The sequence below is a fragment of the Artemia franciscana genome, chromosome 8, assembly GCF_032884065.1.
Source record: "Artemia franciscana chromosome 8, ASM3288406v1, whole genome shotgun sequence".
Lineage (NCBI taxonomy): Eukaryota > Metazoa > Arthropoda > Branchiopoda > Anostraca > Artemiidae > Artemia > Artemia franciscana.
The window spans coordinates 15,721,603-15,736,352 of NC_088870.1; the positions used below are offsets into that span (position 1 = coordinate 15,721,603).

At 32.6% G+C, this 14,750-nt stretch overlaps 1 protein-coding gene across 1 annotated transcript in view; it reads right to left on the minus strand.

Moving 5' to 3' along the window:
• Positions 1-301: 301 nt before the first annotated feature.
• Positions 302-14,750, minus strand: part of LOC136030047 (glycerol-3-phosphate acyltransferase 1, mitochondrial-like) — a 112,226-nt gene continuing 97,777 nt past the window's right edge. The window contains exons 13-15 of the mRNA XM_065708667.1: positions 10,173-10,298; positions 6,866-7,058; positions 302-1,989 (exon numbers count right to left, since the gene is read on the minus strand). Of these exons, the coding sequence (XP_065564739.1) occupies positions 1,808-1,989; positions 6,866-7,058; positions 10,173-10,298 (501 nt within the window). The 3' untranslated portion in view covers positions 302-1,807. The remainder of the gene's footprint in view (positions 1,990-6,865; positions 7,059-10,172; positions 10,299-14,750) is intronic.

A 14,750-nucleotide genomic window follows, 5' to 3' on the forward strand; every position in this document is an offset into this window, starting at 1 on the left:
CGTTGATCATGCATTTGTTTTTATATATGACTACCCCTATTTGTATTTTTTTTATTCTTCTTTGTTTTAGTTTTGTTTGTATTTTCTCATTATTTAATTTTTTCTTTTCCTTTTCTTTCTTTATTACTACATCAGTGTTGTATCTTACATTTATGATGGGCAGCAAATTTATATTATAGTATTATTATCTACACCGCTGAAGCTGATTTATAAAACGTTAGCTATTTAATTATAAAACATACTGTAGCAATGAATTCAGGATCACCTAACTTAGGTTACACCTTATTTTGCTAAGAAGACATTGATTTATGATACATTATAATTTAAAAACAAAGATCAAAAACAGCCTTACAAATATCAGTAGACAGAGATTAAATAATGGCACTTCATATCACAATAAAGCAGCTTCAAAGTTAAAAATTGAAATTTTTGACATATGACGCAACACATTGACATATGATGCAACACTTGACATTTTTTTAAAGCTATATAATGATTTTTCTGTCAGTATCTAGTTTCAGATACTTATTACTGCCCTAATTTACCAATTACACAAAATTAATTATTCTTATTATTATACTAAAAAAATACCAAGTCACTAGATGCTAGATGACGTTGATAAATTTTTTTGCCGAGACTAGCGACAGTTTCTGCTCTTACAAGTTTATACACTCCTTGTTCAAAAATATCAGTACTATTAGATGAGGATATCTTTGACAAAGTTAATTAAAGTTAACGAAGATAAAGTTGAATGAAAAGAATTCAGTATTTCATTTTCTAAATGAAGAAGAACAATTGACACAAAAAATACTTAAATACAGCGCTCTATTCGAAAAAAATTTAAATAAATTTAATTAACTGCAATCCTCTCAATGAGCACGATACATTTGATTATTTCTATTGTTTGTTGGATAACTGATCATTGTATAGCTTGTGTCAATATGTTATGCATAACAATGTAATAAACTATACATATAATATGTATTTTGTAGTATATATATTATACACTAATAAAGATTAAAAAAGGATTAAAATGCGAGTCACATATACAGCAAAATCCTAATGATCCCTAACCCAAGAGAAACCCATTAACTTCGAGTTAGCAAATCCCGCACTATCAAATAAAAATAGTAAATGATTTGGAATAATTAAAACTTCTATATTTTAACATAAAAGCTCATGGAAAGGGATTGACTTTGATTGACTTAGGTTTCTGCTCTCGGATACCCAAATAATATAGATTCCTTTTTTGATTATAAAAGCTTTCGATTAGTAAATAAAAATTATAGGAGTTTTATTTTTTTCTTTGTGGTTATTACAGCTATTAATATAAAAAACATACATCTAAGATTAAGATAAACTTAATTTTATCTTTAATGAGTCTTTTTATTACTCAATACATATAAAAAGTAATTTTATGGGTATGACCTAAGCCCAAGTAAATACTACTAATAACAACTCACGACTCCACCATGCTGTCTTAGGCCAACAATCCTAAACCCGCTCCCCTATCTTCCACCCCTATCTATTCAAAGATACACCAATAGCAGCGGTTTTTTTTAGCAGTTTTTAACCCCTTTTAACGTTTTTTAACAAACAAATATGTGTTAATATCCGAACCTTTAGCAGCGTTTTTTTTTAGCACTAATCGTTCATCAAAATGCCACTAGATTATTGCGACGTTAGGTTATTGAGATTGTACTTTAATTCATTGCCTCAAAACAGTACGGAATTCCCATAAGCACATTATTTACACCCCTATCTTCATTGTGAATAATAATTAGAAACATGATTACGTAACTTTGTACTACTGATATAAAGTTTTGAACTGGAACACTCTATCCAATATTAATGTGTAGTCAAGTCCTTGATAGAATTCCTGGTTGAACTGGTAGAACCGAAGATAACCATGGTTACTCAATTCAAGAGCTTTCCAGTCAAGAAGAAGGCGAAGACAGTTTTTGATGCTGTCCAAACCAATAGATTCACCTGAAAATAAAATATACGCTAAAGTAGGCATGTTACCCTAGAAATCTTAAATTTTCTAAGAATTAATTCCTAATTTACCGATGAAAAATTACTAAATTTTTCGATCATGGGGTTTTCCCTTTAAACTATTTCTTTTTGCCCAATTCACAGGATATTACGCAATTTATTTCTGGGTTAGTAGCGCATACTACTATCTTTTACCATGTTTTGATGAAGTGGCTCTAAAATGAAAAAAAGTCATCCAAATTCAAGATACAATTCTTTTTCTTCTTATTATTTGGATTAATATGAAGAATTTTTTGCATAATGTCATTACCGGGATCAAATTCTAGGCCATGCAGTGTGTTGAAACAGCTAGTTTTAATCTCAGGGTCCCGTATACATAGGCAAGGTCAGACCCACTGCGCCACTACAGGACAAATCCAATTCAAAATCATAGCTAGCTTATTTGTGATGTCCACAGGGTCTAAGAATATGATGGACTTCCGGAAAAAGTCTTATTTAGATTCTCAAAAACAAAAAGTACGCCAAGAAATAGGACGAGAAATACACGCTGAGGCTGAGAAACAGGAGCATCCCTGTGTATAGCTAATTTACCAATGCGTAGACAAAGCATTGAATCTAATCCAATGTCTAGTTTACCTTTGGTGGTAAAGCTGGGCGATACATTAAACGAATCTGGTATCGAATATGAATATAATACTTTCCAATGTATCAATACTTTGCTATCATCATTGAAACCTTATTTTTTATGGCAACACGAAGCCAAAATTTATAAACGACAAATATTATATATATCCAAATATATATAAAAAACTCACCACGAGTATATATGAGTTTTATATTAAAAAACTCATATATTTATATAAATATATAAAAACTCACCACGAGTTTTTCTCGTGCTTCTGTACAGGTAAAAACTACGATACAACTTCTAAAAGAAAAAGCCAACAAATTTGTTTCAAAACAGTAAAAACTGATAAGACATCAAAAGTATCAATATTTTTTGAAAGTATCAGCATTCTGATATGATACTCGAAAGTATCGGTACTTTATATTTCGTCTGCCCTGCTCTTACTTGAACCTGTTTTTTGTGTTTTTAACCATCTTGGATTTACCAACATATGATATTATATTCATATGAATTCTCAACGATACCCTACCAAAGTCAAATACTTCCTATGTCTCTCTACCCTGTAGTCATTTTTTAGAGTTGCCAAGAGCTTTACTCATGCAAAAATAAAAAATTGGATAAAAAAAATCGCTTTAGCGTCATCCCGATTAAGAAAAGTTACTCTTGGTATCACTTCGATGGTTTTTTTTTGTTTCAAGCTTAGCGCCAAGAAATGCTATCAAAAGTGAGTAATTTCGGACCTGACCACTAACAGTGCTACAACGGATGGACAAAAGAAAGAATATAAACTCCTTGCAATCATCAGCCGAATTATCAATAAAACAAATTCAAAGGGATTAGCCAAGATTTTTTCATCCCTTTTGTATTACGTTAGAAGTAAAGGTCTATCTGTCCACTCTGAGTGCTTTAAAAGAGTAATTATTAAGGTGCCTTCATATTGGTACTTAAACCCTTTCCTATTGGCACACTTTCACACTAAGGAATGATTTTTCTTCCTTAATTAAGCAGTTAAAATAAGTTGAAAATTCTTAAGTTTTGTGGCGCACGTTAAGCATACTGAACAACAAACGAAAAACTTGGACAGGAAAGCAATACCTAGAAATTATTAATGAATTTCATACCAGGAATTTATTTTCAATAGTAAAGCACCTGAGTTTAAAAATCTGCAAAGAAAGAATAATTCTGGGACATCTTTTTTCAAAAACAATTATGAAAACATCAAAAAACAGTAGTAAAGCAACGAAACTTTCATTCTATTTTTTTTTTTTTATTCTGACCGTAAGCAAGTTTGAAAATAAGCGTTAATAAGCAAAATTGGACAAAAAATTTCACACAAGTATGGATGCAAAGATTATTTGAAACCATTCTCTTAATGGTAAGTAATGTGGGAGTTTTCTTAACTTTTTTCTCCATGATTGCATAAAACCCGTCGTCCAAGTTTGCTCATTAATACCCATTTTTATATATTAATTCAAAGATTGAAGGTAACTTACAAGAGTAGGAACTGGCACTAGTGTCGACAAAAAACTCAACGACATCTAGCGTTCGGCGACACTCGACATTTTTTCCAGTGAAATAATAAACAATAAGAATAATCAATTTAATTTGTATATTTGGTAAAATTAGGGTAGTAATAAGTTCCTGATCCTCAGTTCGTGAAGAAAAACGATTACAAAACCTTGAAGAAATATTAAGTGTCACTAAACCTTAGATGGCGTTGACGTTTTTTGCCGACACTAGCGGCAGTTTCCACTCTTGTAAGTCGCCAATACTCACCGGGTTAATTGAGAGACTTTTTATAAAAGGCTGCACAGATGAAAAATTTAAAATTAAAGGTTTACAAACGATCTGATAAAATTTTGCCTTTTACTCCGTTCTTATACCACTTGATAACTTTAGTTTTATCATTTTCCAATCGTAAGAAACAATTATCAGCATTGAAAACCAATAGATTATTATCATTAATGAGATAATTAATACTTAATCTTTATGTAATCAGTTATATGAATAGAAACTCGAATATAAATTGGAAATTTTTCTTACAGCGCTCATTTACTTACATGACTAGAAACTCACTCTCAAATTTGCAATGAAACCACTTGTTGCAATGTCTAGAACAAAGATCATGTTTCACTTGAAATCTACATTGTAGAAAACAAAAATTTGTTGGGGTTACCTATCTTTGGCTTGGCATTTTGGACTCCATCAGACAAGGAAATTTTAATTGCAAAAAAATATATTTATAGATGCAGGAAGAATCCATTACCACCTTCCACTGGGTAAGGATGAGAGACAGTGGGTTTATTTTAGTTTCTAGAGAATTCCCTTAATTAACCTTAGTCACTAGTCATTTGAAGTTCTTTCCCAATATATGGGTACAGAAATCATATCTCCTCGACATTCTCAAGCAAAAAATTTCAACATGTTAATCTCCTTATTACAATACATAGAAGCGGTGCGATATATAGCTTTATCCTGTTCAGATACCAAATATATCTAACCCCTTTAGGCATACTAAACTGTATATATGAATAGTCCACAGGATAAAAAACAAGAGCTCATATGGCACTTGTGACGAGGTCATAAGAGTCAAGAGCCAAAAGCTCATATGGTATGAGCTCTAAGAAAATTCTATGAATCAATAGATTGATTTAAAAGCAAAATCAGAGGCTTAATGCCAGTCGGGATTTAAAATAAGAGCTCTGAGTCAAGAGGTCCTTCTAAATATCAAAATTCATTAAGATCCTATGACCCATTCGTAAGTTAAAAATACCTCATTTTTTCAATTTTTTCTCTCCCTCCAGCCCCCCAGATGGTCGAATCAGGAAAACGACAGTTATTAAGTCAATTTGTTCAGGTCCCTGATATGCCTACCAATTTTCATCTTCCTAGCACGTCTAGAAGCACCGAACTCGCCAAAGCACTGGAAACCCCCCGAACTCCCCCAAAGAGAGCGGATCCGTTTCAATTATGTCAATCACGTATCTATAATTTGTACTTATTCTTCCCATCAAGTTCCATCCCGATCTCTCCACTCTAAGCGTTTTCCAAGATTTTAGGTTTCCCCCTCGAACTCCCCCCAATGTCACCGGATCCGGTCGAGATTCAAAATAAGAGCTCAATGACACGATATCCTTCTGAATATCAAATTTCATTAATATCCGATCACCTGTTCGTAAGTTAAAAATACCTCATTTTTTCTATTTTTTTCGAGTTAACCGTCCTAGAGCTCCCCCCCCCCAGATGGTCGAATCGGGGAAGTTACTATTTCTAATTTAATCTGGTCTGGTCCTTGATAAGAATGCCAAACTTCATCGTCCTAGCTTATCTGGAAGTGCCAAAACTAGCAAAACCAAGACAGACAGACAGACCGACAGAATTTGCGATCGCTATATGTCACTTGGTAAATACCAAGTGCCATAAAAACACTAAAGTTTTACATCATACTATTCTTCGCCACTTCCTTTTTTTGCTTAAAACTTTAATTTCAACTATTTTTGCCAATTAGTTCAAAGATCGACAAGTAATTCTAGTCGCCAAGTCGCCAACTTTTCACTTCCAGATTTATTTTTAACGGCCAATTTTTTTTTTTTTTACTTTCAGAGTCTGCTGGTTATGTGTCATCAATTTGGATCCGTCAATCCCGCATATAAATAATTGGACTGCTGAAATCATGGGGCTATCTATTTTCTCTTTATTTTATTTCATTTGCGTGCGAATAAATTACTCAATTATCTCTTGAATGACATATGCTTTATTTTTTGTTGATTTGTTTTCTTTCTTCTAAGATTCCTGAAAGTTTCGACCTGACCCTTAAGCCGTAAGACAAAACAGGCTATAGCCACCATACTACGTATATAATTTATCACCTTCTAATGAGACCTAATGACACTGTATAATCTCTATAATAAATCTTACTGGCTTGCCTTTAGGATTCAGTCATAAGAAAACGTGTGCTCCGTTGTGAGAATCTGGGAAACTAATTGAGTTTCCCATATACTCGGGAAATTCAATTAGTTTCAGAAAAAAAAACAGTTTCCCTACTCCGAGAAACCGTTTCTCGTTGTATACACAAGACTTTTTTTCATATTAGAGATCAGTCGGGTGTTATGAACACATACCATAACACCCTTTGCAAAGCACCTTTTACTAAGCACCTTTGCGCAAAATAGTCAAAACATGTGAGCAATAAACTTGGTGGGAATATTTCTGAAAGACGTACTGGATTACAGAAAAACTTACTAAATTTGTTGATTCCAGATTTACATTCTGCTTCAACACCCTGTTGCAACAGCCGAAGAAGCTTCTTTTCTTCTATTGGTTCCAAGGCGACACTCTCCACTGCTTTAGTTACATAACAGTAACTATTGATAATAGGGAATAAAATGCTGGCTTGGTCTCGTAGAGAATCTTTGCATTCTTTGCTCACATTGACCTTTGAATAAGAAGGTAATTGTCAGCATTCGAAAAATTTGGTGGAGCAGAAATTAAAAATGAGAAGTAACAAAGGAATTGTAAAGAGTTTTAATACCACAGGAACATCCGCCAGAGTAATTAATTACGTCCTTTGTTCAAATCACAAAGGAATATGTACTTAAGTGAGGGTGTAGCCTTACGTGATTGCCAAACATTAAAGAAAAACGGTTCAAAACCAACAGAGCATCCGATACTGTGTTGGCAACACAGAATCCACAGAATAGCCAAGGGAAGGCAAGATCTTGATGTAAATATTGAACACTAGTACAAATTAGCATATAAACCCATAAAAAAAAATATTAGAGAGAATACGCAAAATAAGACACATAAAAATGCTCCCAATTTCTACGAATTTTCATTTAAATAATTGTTTTTCGAGGCAAAGGACTAAGGGGGAAAGGCTGTAACCCCACTTTTCCCTCTAAAAAGACTGACACGCCACTAGGATACGTCATCTGTACATGAAGCTAGACTCTCGTTCGTTATCAGAAATAACCAGACAAAAAACTTTCCTGAAAATTTCAGATACAACCTTTTGTTTTAAATATGGTGAAATAAGGTGGAAGCCAAAAGCGTTACGGTCTAAAATACCTTGCACCATCCGAAGAGAAAAACGTCCCATAATCGAGCGTAAATGTTCAAAATCCAAAAATTTGGGGTAAATTAAAGGCAGACAGATCAAACAGAAAGTGAAAGTAATGTTAAGCCGATAAGACACAGAACTTGATTCAATTCTTTTCAGCGCATGAAAAGAAAAGAAAATAAGGACATTGAAAGAAGTACAAATAGCAGCAAATGATAGCAAAAACTTACATATATTCTTCGCAAGTCAGATTGGTTAAGTTAGAAAACCAAGCAACATGTTGGAAAATTAATTAGAGAGGATCCTGGTTTAGGGTTTAACATACCAACGACCTGGCGCAAAAAAATAACAATAATATTGTGATTTTTTGTTTGAAAGGTGTTTAAGCATACTTCGGCATTGATAGTTTCTAAAAAAAACTTTTCACAAGCTGAGCGATAGTCCACGTAACAAACACGTAACAACACCGGTCTCCTGATTCTCTGCCTTCGCCCGGGAGTGCAAGGCGTGGTTAGGGGGCCAATCGTCCAACGCTTCCATTTCAACGATGACTTGTTCAATGATTCCCTAAAATGCATAACGTCTTCTAAAATAAGAAAAAACCGGGAATATCTTTACGAACGCTCTAAGAGGGAAACAAGTGACCTGATGCTGTAATCTAAAAAACTAAACTTAATAATTGTGGCTTCTCAACAGCTTACATAAGTCTTAAAGCTTTTACTTTTTATAAAGCTTATTAATATTTTCTAATATTTTTTTTACAAAGCTATTTGTCATTTAATATTTTTATCATTTCCATCTCTTACGGAAGGGATGGCAATGTAAGCAATGTTGATAGCCACTTTTTGATCTTTTTCGAAAAAGCATAAAGAGTCTGTGCGGTAAGCTCAATTCAATTCCATAATTCAATCACAAACATCAATATACATATTCCTAAACACCTGACTGAACCCTATGTCGATACTTCTCGCTTGTGGTACAGACATGATATTATTCCACAATATGAAGATCTCCAAGCTCTACGAGATTCAGTTGAAATACTTTAATCAAGTCGCTCCCCGAAAGTTGAATTCGTCGTCTGCAGCCCTCCTCAGTCACATACCGACACAATCCATATTTGCCCAGTAATTATTTCCACATTTTTTTTATTTTTTTTTTTTAATGCCCAGGTCTCACCGTTTATATATTAGAGCGTTAAAGCCAATAAACTCTTACTATCCTAAAGTTGACAGAAAAGCTAAGGAAATTGTACGGGCTTATTCTTTTTCCCTGGATAGGCTGTATAACACTTTTTCACTCCCACATACCTTCTTTTTAGTCCCATTATGGAGTTGTTGTTTCTTTTTTGCATAATATAGGCGTAAGCTAATTCGATCTTTATTCTTACGTTTTTTAAAAATATTTTATCCAGTTGCCAATCGGGACCCATAACTAGGACCCATAGATTATATAAAAAGCAGTGAGAACACATGTATTCATCAAGAAATGATGCAGTGCCCCTTACCTCACGTACGTGTTGCATGGAAAGCGAAACAACTAACTTGGCTAAATAGCTGATATTCATTTTAAACGAAATTGACCTGATTAGGTCAAAGTCAGATACTTAAAATAAAATTTCCAAGGATTTCTAGATATCTATGACAATGATATCTATGGCAAAATCAAGCTTCAAGGTGATAGTAGTAATGATATCTATGTCATATCTAATGTCATATTTAATGATATCTAATGTCATAGAAAAATATCTATGACAAAATCAAGCTTCAAGGTGATAGTAGTAATGATATCTATGTCATATCTAATGTCATATCTAATGATATCTAATGTCATAGAAAAATATTTATGACAAAATCAAGATTCAAGTTGATAGTAGTAATGATATCTATGCCATATCTAATGTCATATCTAATGATATCTAATGTCATAGAAAAATATCTGTGACAAAATCAAGCTTCAAGGTGATAGTAGTAATGATATCTATGTCATATCTAATGTCATATCTAATGATATCTAATGTCATAGAAAAATATCTATGACAAAATCAAGCTTCAAGGTGATAGTAGTAATGATATCTATGTCATATCTAATGATATCTAATGTCATAGAAACATTTCTATGACAAAATAAAGCTTCAAGGTGGAGTGTATTAGGCACGGGCTTAATCTAGCATTCCATTTATATCATATTCAATCAAATAGGTGGTTTTCAAGAGCTTAGAACTCCAGTAAAACCTTCAGAAATGTCCTGCGATTATTGAAAGAGAAACCAAGAGAGAACAGGGAGAGACAAAAATAAAGAGAGAGAGGGACGGGGAGAGATAGAAAGATAGGTAATGATGAAGCTTAAAGCGAGCAGAGACTGGCCTTTGTGCGCTTTTTTGATTTAGCAGGTTTGTGAGCTCACTTAGCAAGAGCCAGAATTTTAAGCCTATCAAAGAAATTCTGGAGTAACTTGCATATATAAAAGAAGAAGATAAGAAATTATAGATACCACAAATTTCATGTCTTCAAATTCCATCTGACCTATATCATTTTCATGCTCTTCTTCAATCCAATCCAAATGCTTACTAATTCGTTTTGCCCATTTGTCGGTCTCAGAGAGGCCAAGGTTTTCATTCTAAAACAAAAGATGAATCGTTACTACAAAATCACAAGTGTTACAGATACCTATAATTCACCATTAAATACACGAAGAAGTCAAATACAAATGCATATTTAAAATTTATATGTATCTTTAAATCTATATTATATGTAATTAGAAATATTTACTTCCTTAGAATGCAAAACAAGTGGAACATATAGAAACGAGAAGACCAAGCTAATTCTATGGTACATCCAGCGGAATTTATAAATTTAATTTAAAAGCATTGATCCTTTCTGAATCCCTACTCTTATCACATTTAGATGCACTTTTTCAAATTGGGGTTGTAGGGGATGGGTTACCCTTCCAATAAGTGCATATACCACACAATCAACACGTTTTTTTAAAGTTTATCAATAAAAATAAAACTCAAGAAAATAAATAGATATACACAATATAGGAAAACAAAGTCTTTAAACCAAAACTTCTCAACTGTCCATGGTATTGCAAAGGCAAGTTGTCGTACGGGCTAGCCAGGAATAGAAGAAAAATAATTGTTATAAGCACAAATTAGTTATAACACAAATACTGATTATACAAAAAAAATCCTTGTTACCGATAATTCGCGTTACCAATACAGAAATAATAATTTAGAATAATAATGATTTTTCGAAACCACACCATATTGTCTTTTACAGACGATTGACCATACCTTAAATCTTCATCGCACAATTTCAATTTTTGGTTAGCTTATGATGACTCCGATGATTTCAAACGATTATTATTATTGATTTGTAAGTTAGCCTGTGACAGCACTTGTCTAGGCGTGAAACGTTGTACCTTAGCTAAAGTAACTTAACCACGTAGCATGGGAAATTCCGTAGGTCGTGTGAAAGGCACTAAACGATAGTAAAAATAAATCAAACTTTGTAATTGTACACTTTAAATAACCTATTAAAAAAGCTATACATCATAAGAAATAATTAACTGAAGTTCATGTAATTCTAAATAAGAGCGATTAACGAGCCCAATATCGAATGTGAAATGATACTTTACCCCATAGTGCTTACAGTTCTTTGGTACTTTCAGTTAGACTTATAAGTGATAATTCAGAAGCCCCAATGTATAGTGAATCAATTGTTCGTATCAGATGTGCGTAACATTTTTTTTTTTTTTTTTCACAAAACTAATAAGCGGGAGACTTGGAGCGTGGAGGGTTTCCCTATTTATATATAGGATGGCTTCTGTTCATTTTAAGTTTTAACGATGTTATCTACCTACCTATTAAGACCTTGTATCTTTTAAATTCAGTTAAAATCCAGGATCGACATCTGGCAGTAAATAGGCAGCCACTTTTTTGAACGAAAAAGGCTGCATTTAGAACAAGCAGAAAATGCTAAGAAGATAATAATAGTAATCATTAAAATCCTTATATTGCTAATCTTAATTTCAATTTTCTCGGTTGTATCGCAAGTTTTACTTTATTTTTATTATACTTTTCTGCTTGGCTGGTAAACTTACAGGACGGTAAGTCTTTTAAATTTCCTCGTTTCGTTATCCTCTTCACTGTTGTATTTCCAGGACTCATATTCTCATTTGAATTAAAATGGAATAGTTGTGGGCATCAAGCCATGGCTGATTGTAGAAAAAGCCAAGACAGATAGTCCAATTGAGTGAGAAGCAAACCTGGCATTAATTCCCCCGATATTAGGACTGCATAAAAAGGTGGTTAGTTCATTTGTTAATAGATAAGTCTATCTATTATCCGTCCATGCGTCATCGCTAGGGCAGTAGAACCAAGGTATATAATCATAGAGCTAAGATAGTGATAGAGCCTATAGTTTTTGAAGTGTTTGATTAATTTGGCTTTGGTAAACGGCGGAAGTATGCGGGCGTCTCTCTTAATGGACCAATACACGGTTTGTTATCTTTTAGCAAGTCATGCCTTCATAGAGTCTCAGGCAGGTTGACCCAGAATTTAAAATTGACATAGAACCATTAGATTGCCTGGATTGAGAGGTAAACAAGGGCCGCTTACCTATGGTCTTAGGCAGGTTGAACCAAGAATTTAGAATTGAAACATGAGACGGTTAATTTCGCCTAAAACCAGAGGCAAACAAGCTTCTAAAGTCAAAATGGGGCCATTCTGCAATGCGCGTCAGGCAAGGCAATTGATTCAATTTATAAACTTAGAAATTTACTAAACTAATAAAAAAGTCAATTTAATGTTAGTTGAACAACAAGTTGACTGAAATTGCAAAGGGGAATAAGAGTCCTAGAATTCTCCTAGATTCTAGAGCTTAATCTGAGTATTAGACAGAATCTGGATATTAGACTTTGACTAGGTATTGACTTCGTCTAGACCAAGTCAAAACTAGGATTCTCCAAGATTCTCAAGTCTAAAGTTTGAAAATTCTAAATTAGATGCTCTAAAAGGAATAATTTAACAGAATTATACAAAGTAAAAAATATAATTAACGAAAGTCCATACAATTAAAACAACTAATGTCGAAGCAGCCGACAAACTGACCACCCTGTTAGGAAGAAGTCAGTTCCTCGAAACAATAATTATTTCCCAAACAGCACCTGAAATTAAGTGACATCTTTAAAAAGTGGCACAACCCGGAAACTGACAGCTAGTATTTTCAAAATGTAATGAAAGAAAGAGAATTCACTATAAAAAACATCTAAGAAATAAAGAGAGTGCTTAGAAAGTAGAACGTTAATATCAGGGTTAGCATTCACTTAAAGATATTACATTTAGATTTTTTAAACAAAACTCAGCATCTGACATAAATAGTAGCGCAAGGTATCAAGAAAAATTTTCTAAAATATTCTTCGGCAAACTGCCATAGACACTCAGAAATCGATAAAAACAATTCCAAAGAGAAAATCACACAGCACAAGATATATTATAATCATATTTGGGGATAAAATTAAAATTACACACGTTTACCGCACAAACATCGCACTACTACTACTACTACTATTGAAAGTTACTGCAGCACCAATTCACCGCTGCACAATCAACACAGCTGCACACATTCCTCTTAAACCCCCTTCCATTCAGAAGTTTACTCTTTATCCACTTCCAAGAAATTCTAATTTCCTTAATATCCTTCATCATTACCTCTTCGTACGCAAAACGGGGACGGTCTGCTTTTAGTTGCCCCCAGATAGATGGCCAAAAAGAACAAGTTGGCAAAGTGGGATAGAACTACATTTTTCATAAAACTTGTTGTTTCACATACTGTCAGTCAAACGGGTACCCAGAGCCACCCGTAGAGACTTCCTGCGGTAAAGATTTAACAAATCTTCCTCTGCCTTTCGAAGCGTTTCAGAACCATAGTACTACCAAGTACTCTATACTTAATACAGAGAGTTGAGCTATTATCAACTACGATGTAAAAGATTAATGGCATATTTTTTTTTTTAAATTAAAAAAAATAGAAGCATGGAAGAACAGTTTTCACATATGAGCAAAAATAATAATTATCATAATAATAATGGTAATAATAATAAGAAGTTCACATAAGTCGCAAAAAAAGTCCAAACCAGCGAAAATACACAACTGACTGGTAATAAATGTGTTATATTTCCACATTTTTTAAGGTCAGTTATAGGTACTGCAACTTAAAAGTTATAATTAATTATACAATTGAAGAGTTAACAGTACTAAATTCCTTGCAATGGAGAGATTCGAACCTGAGTCCATTTGCATTTAGCTCAAGGTCTGATCCACTTTACCATCACAAGGTACTTATAATTATGTACAATCTTGCTTATGATACTTCAAGTTATAATTATAGGGTTTGAATTAACAAGTAACCACTAGAAAATTTACGAATAAGCTATAGTTCTCTCCAATTTCTTTTCTAAAGACTAGATCTTTTGAATAAACTCGCTTGCAAAATAATAATACATTAAAAGAAAAAAAGAAAAAAAAATTAAAAAAGGAAAAAAAACTAAAAAGAAAAAATTGGAAGAAGAAAAAACTTAAAAAAATAAAAAAGGTAAAAAAACTAAAAAAAAACTAAAAAGAAAAAAACAAAAAAACTAAAAAACTAAGAAAAGAAAAAAGTAAAAAAAGGAAAAAAATTTAAAAAGAAAAATAACTAAAAACAGAAAAAACTAAAAAAAAAAAATAAAATAAAAAAAGGAAAACTAATAAAGGAGTAAAAACTAAAAAATAAAGAAGAAAAAGAAAACTAAAAAAGGTAAATAACTAAAAAAACTAAAAAGAAAAAAAACTGAAAAAAAAGAAGAAAAAGATAACTTTAAAAAAGGAGAAAAACTAAAAAAAATAATAAAGGTAAAAAGTAAAAAAACTAAAAAGAAAAAATAAGAAAACTAAAAAAATCTAAAAAACAAAAGCTAAAAAAAACTAAAAAACCTTAAAAAAGGAGAGAAACTAATAAGGAAAAACAACTAAAAAAGAAAAAAAGAAAAACTAAAAAAGGAAAAAAGAAACTAACAAATAAAAAAAAG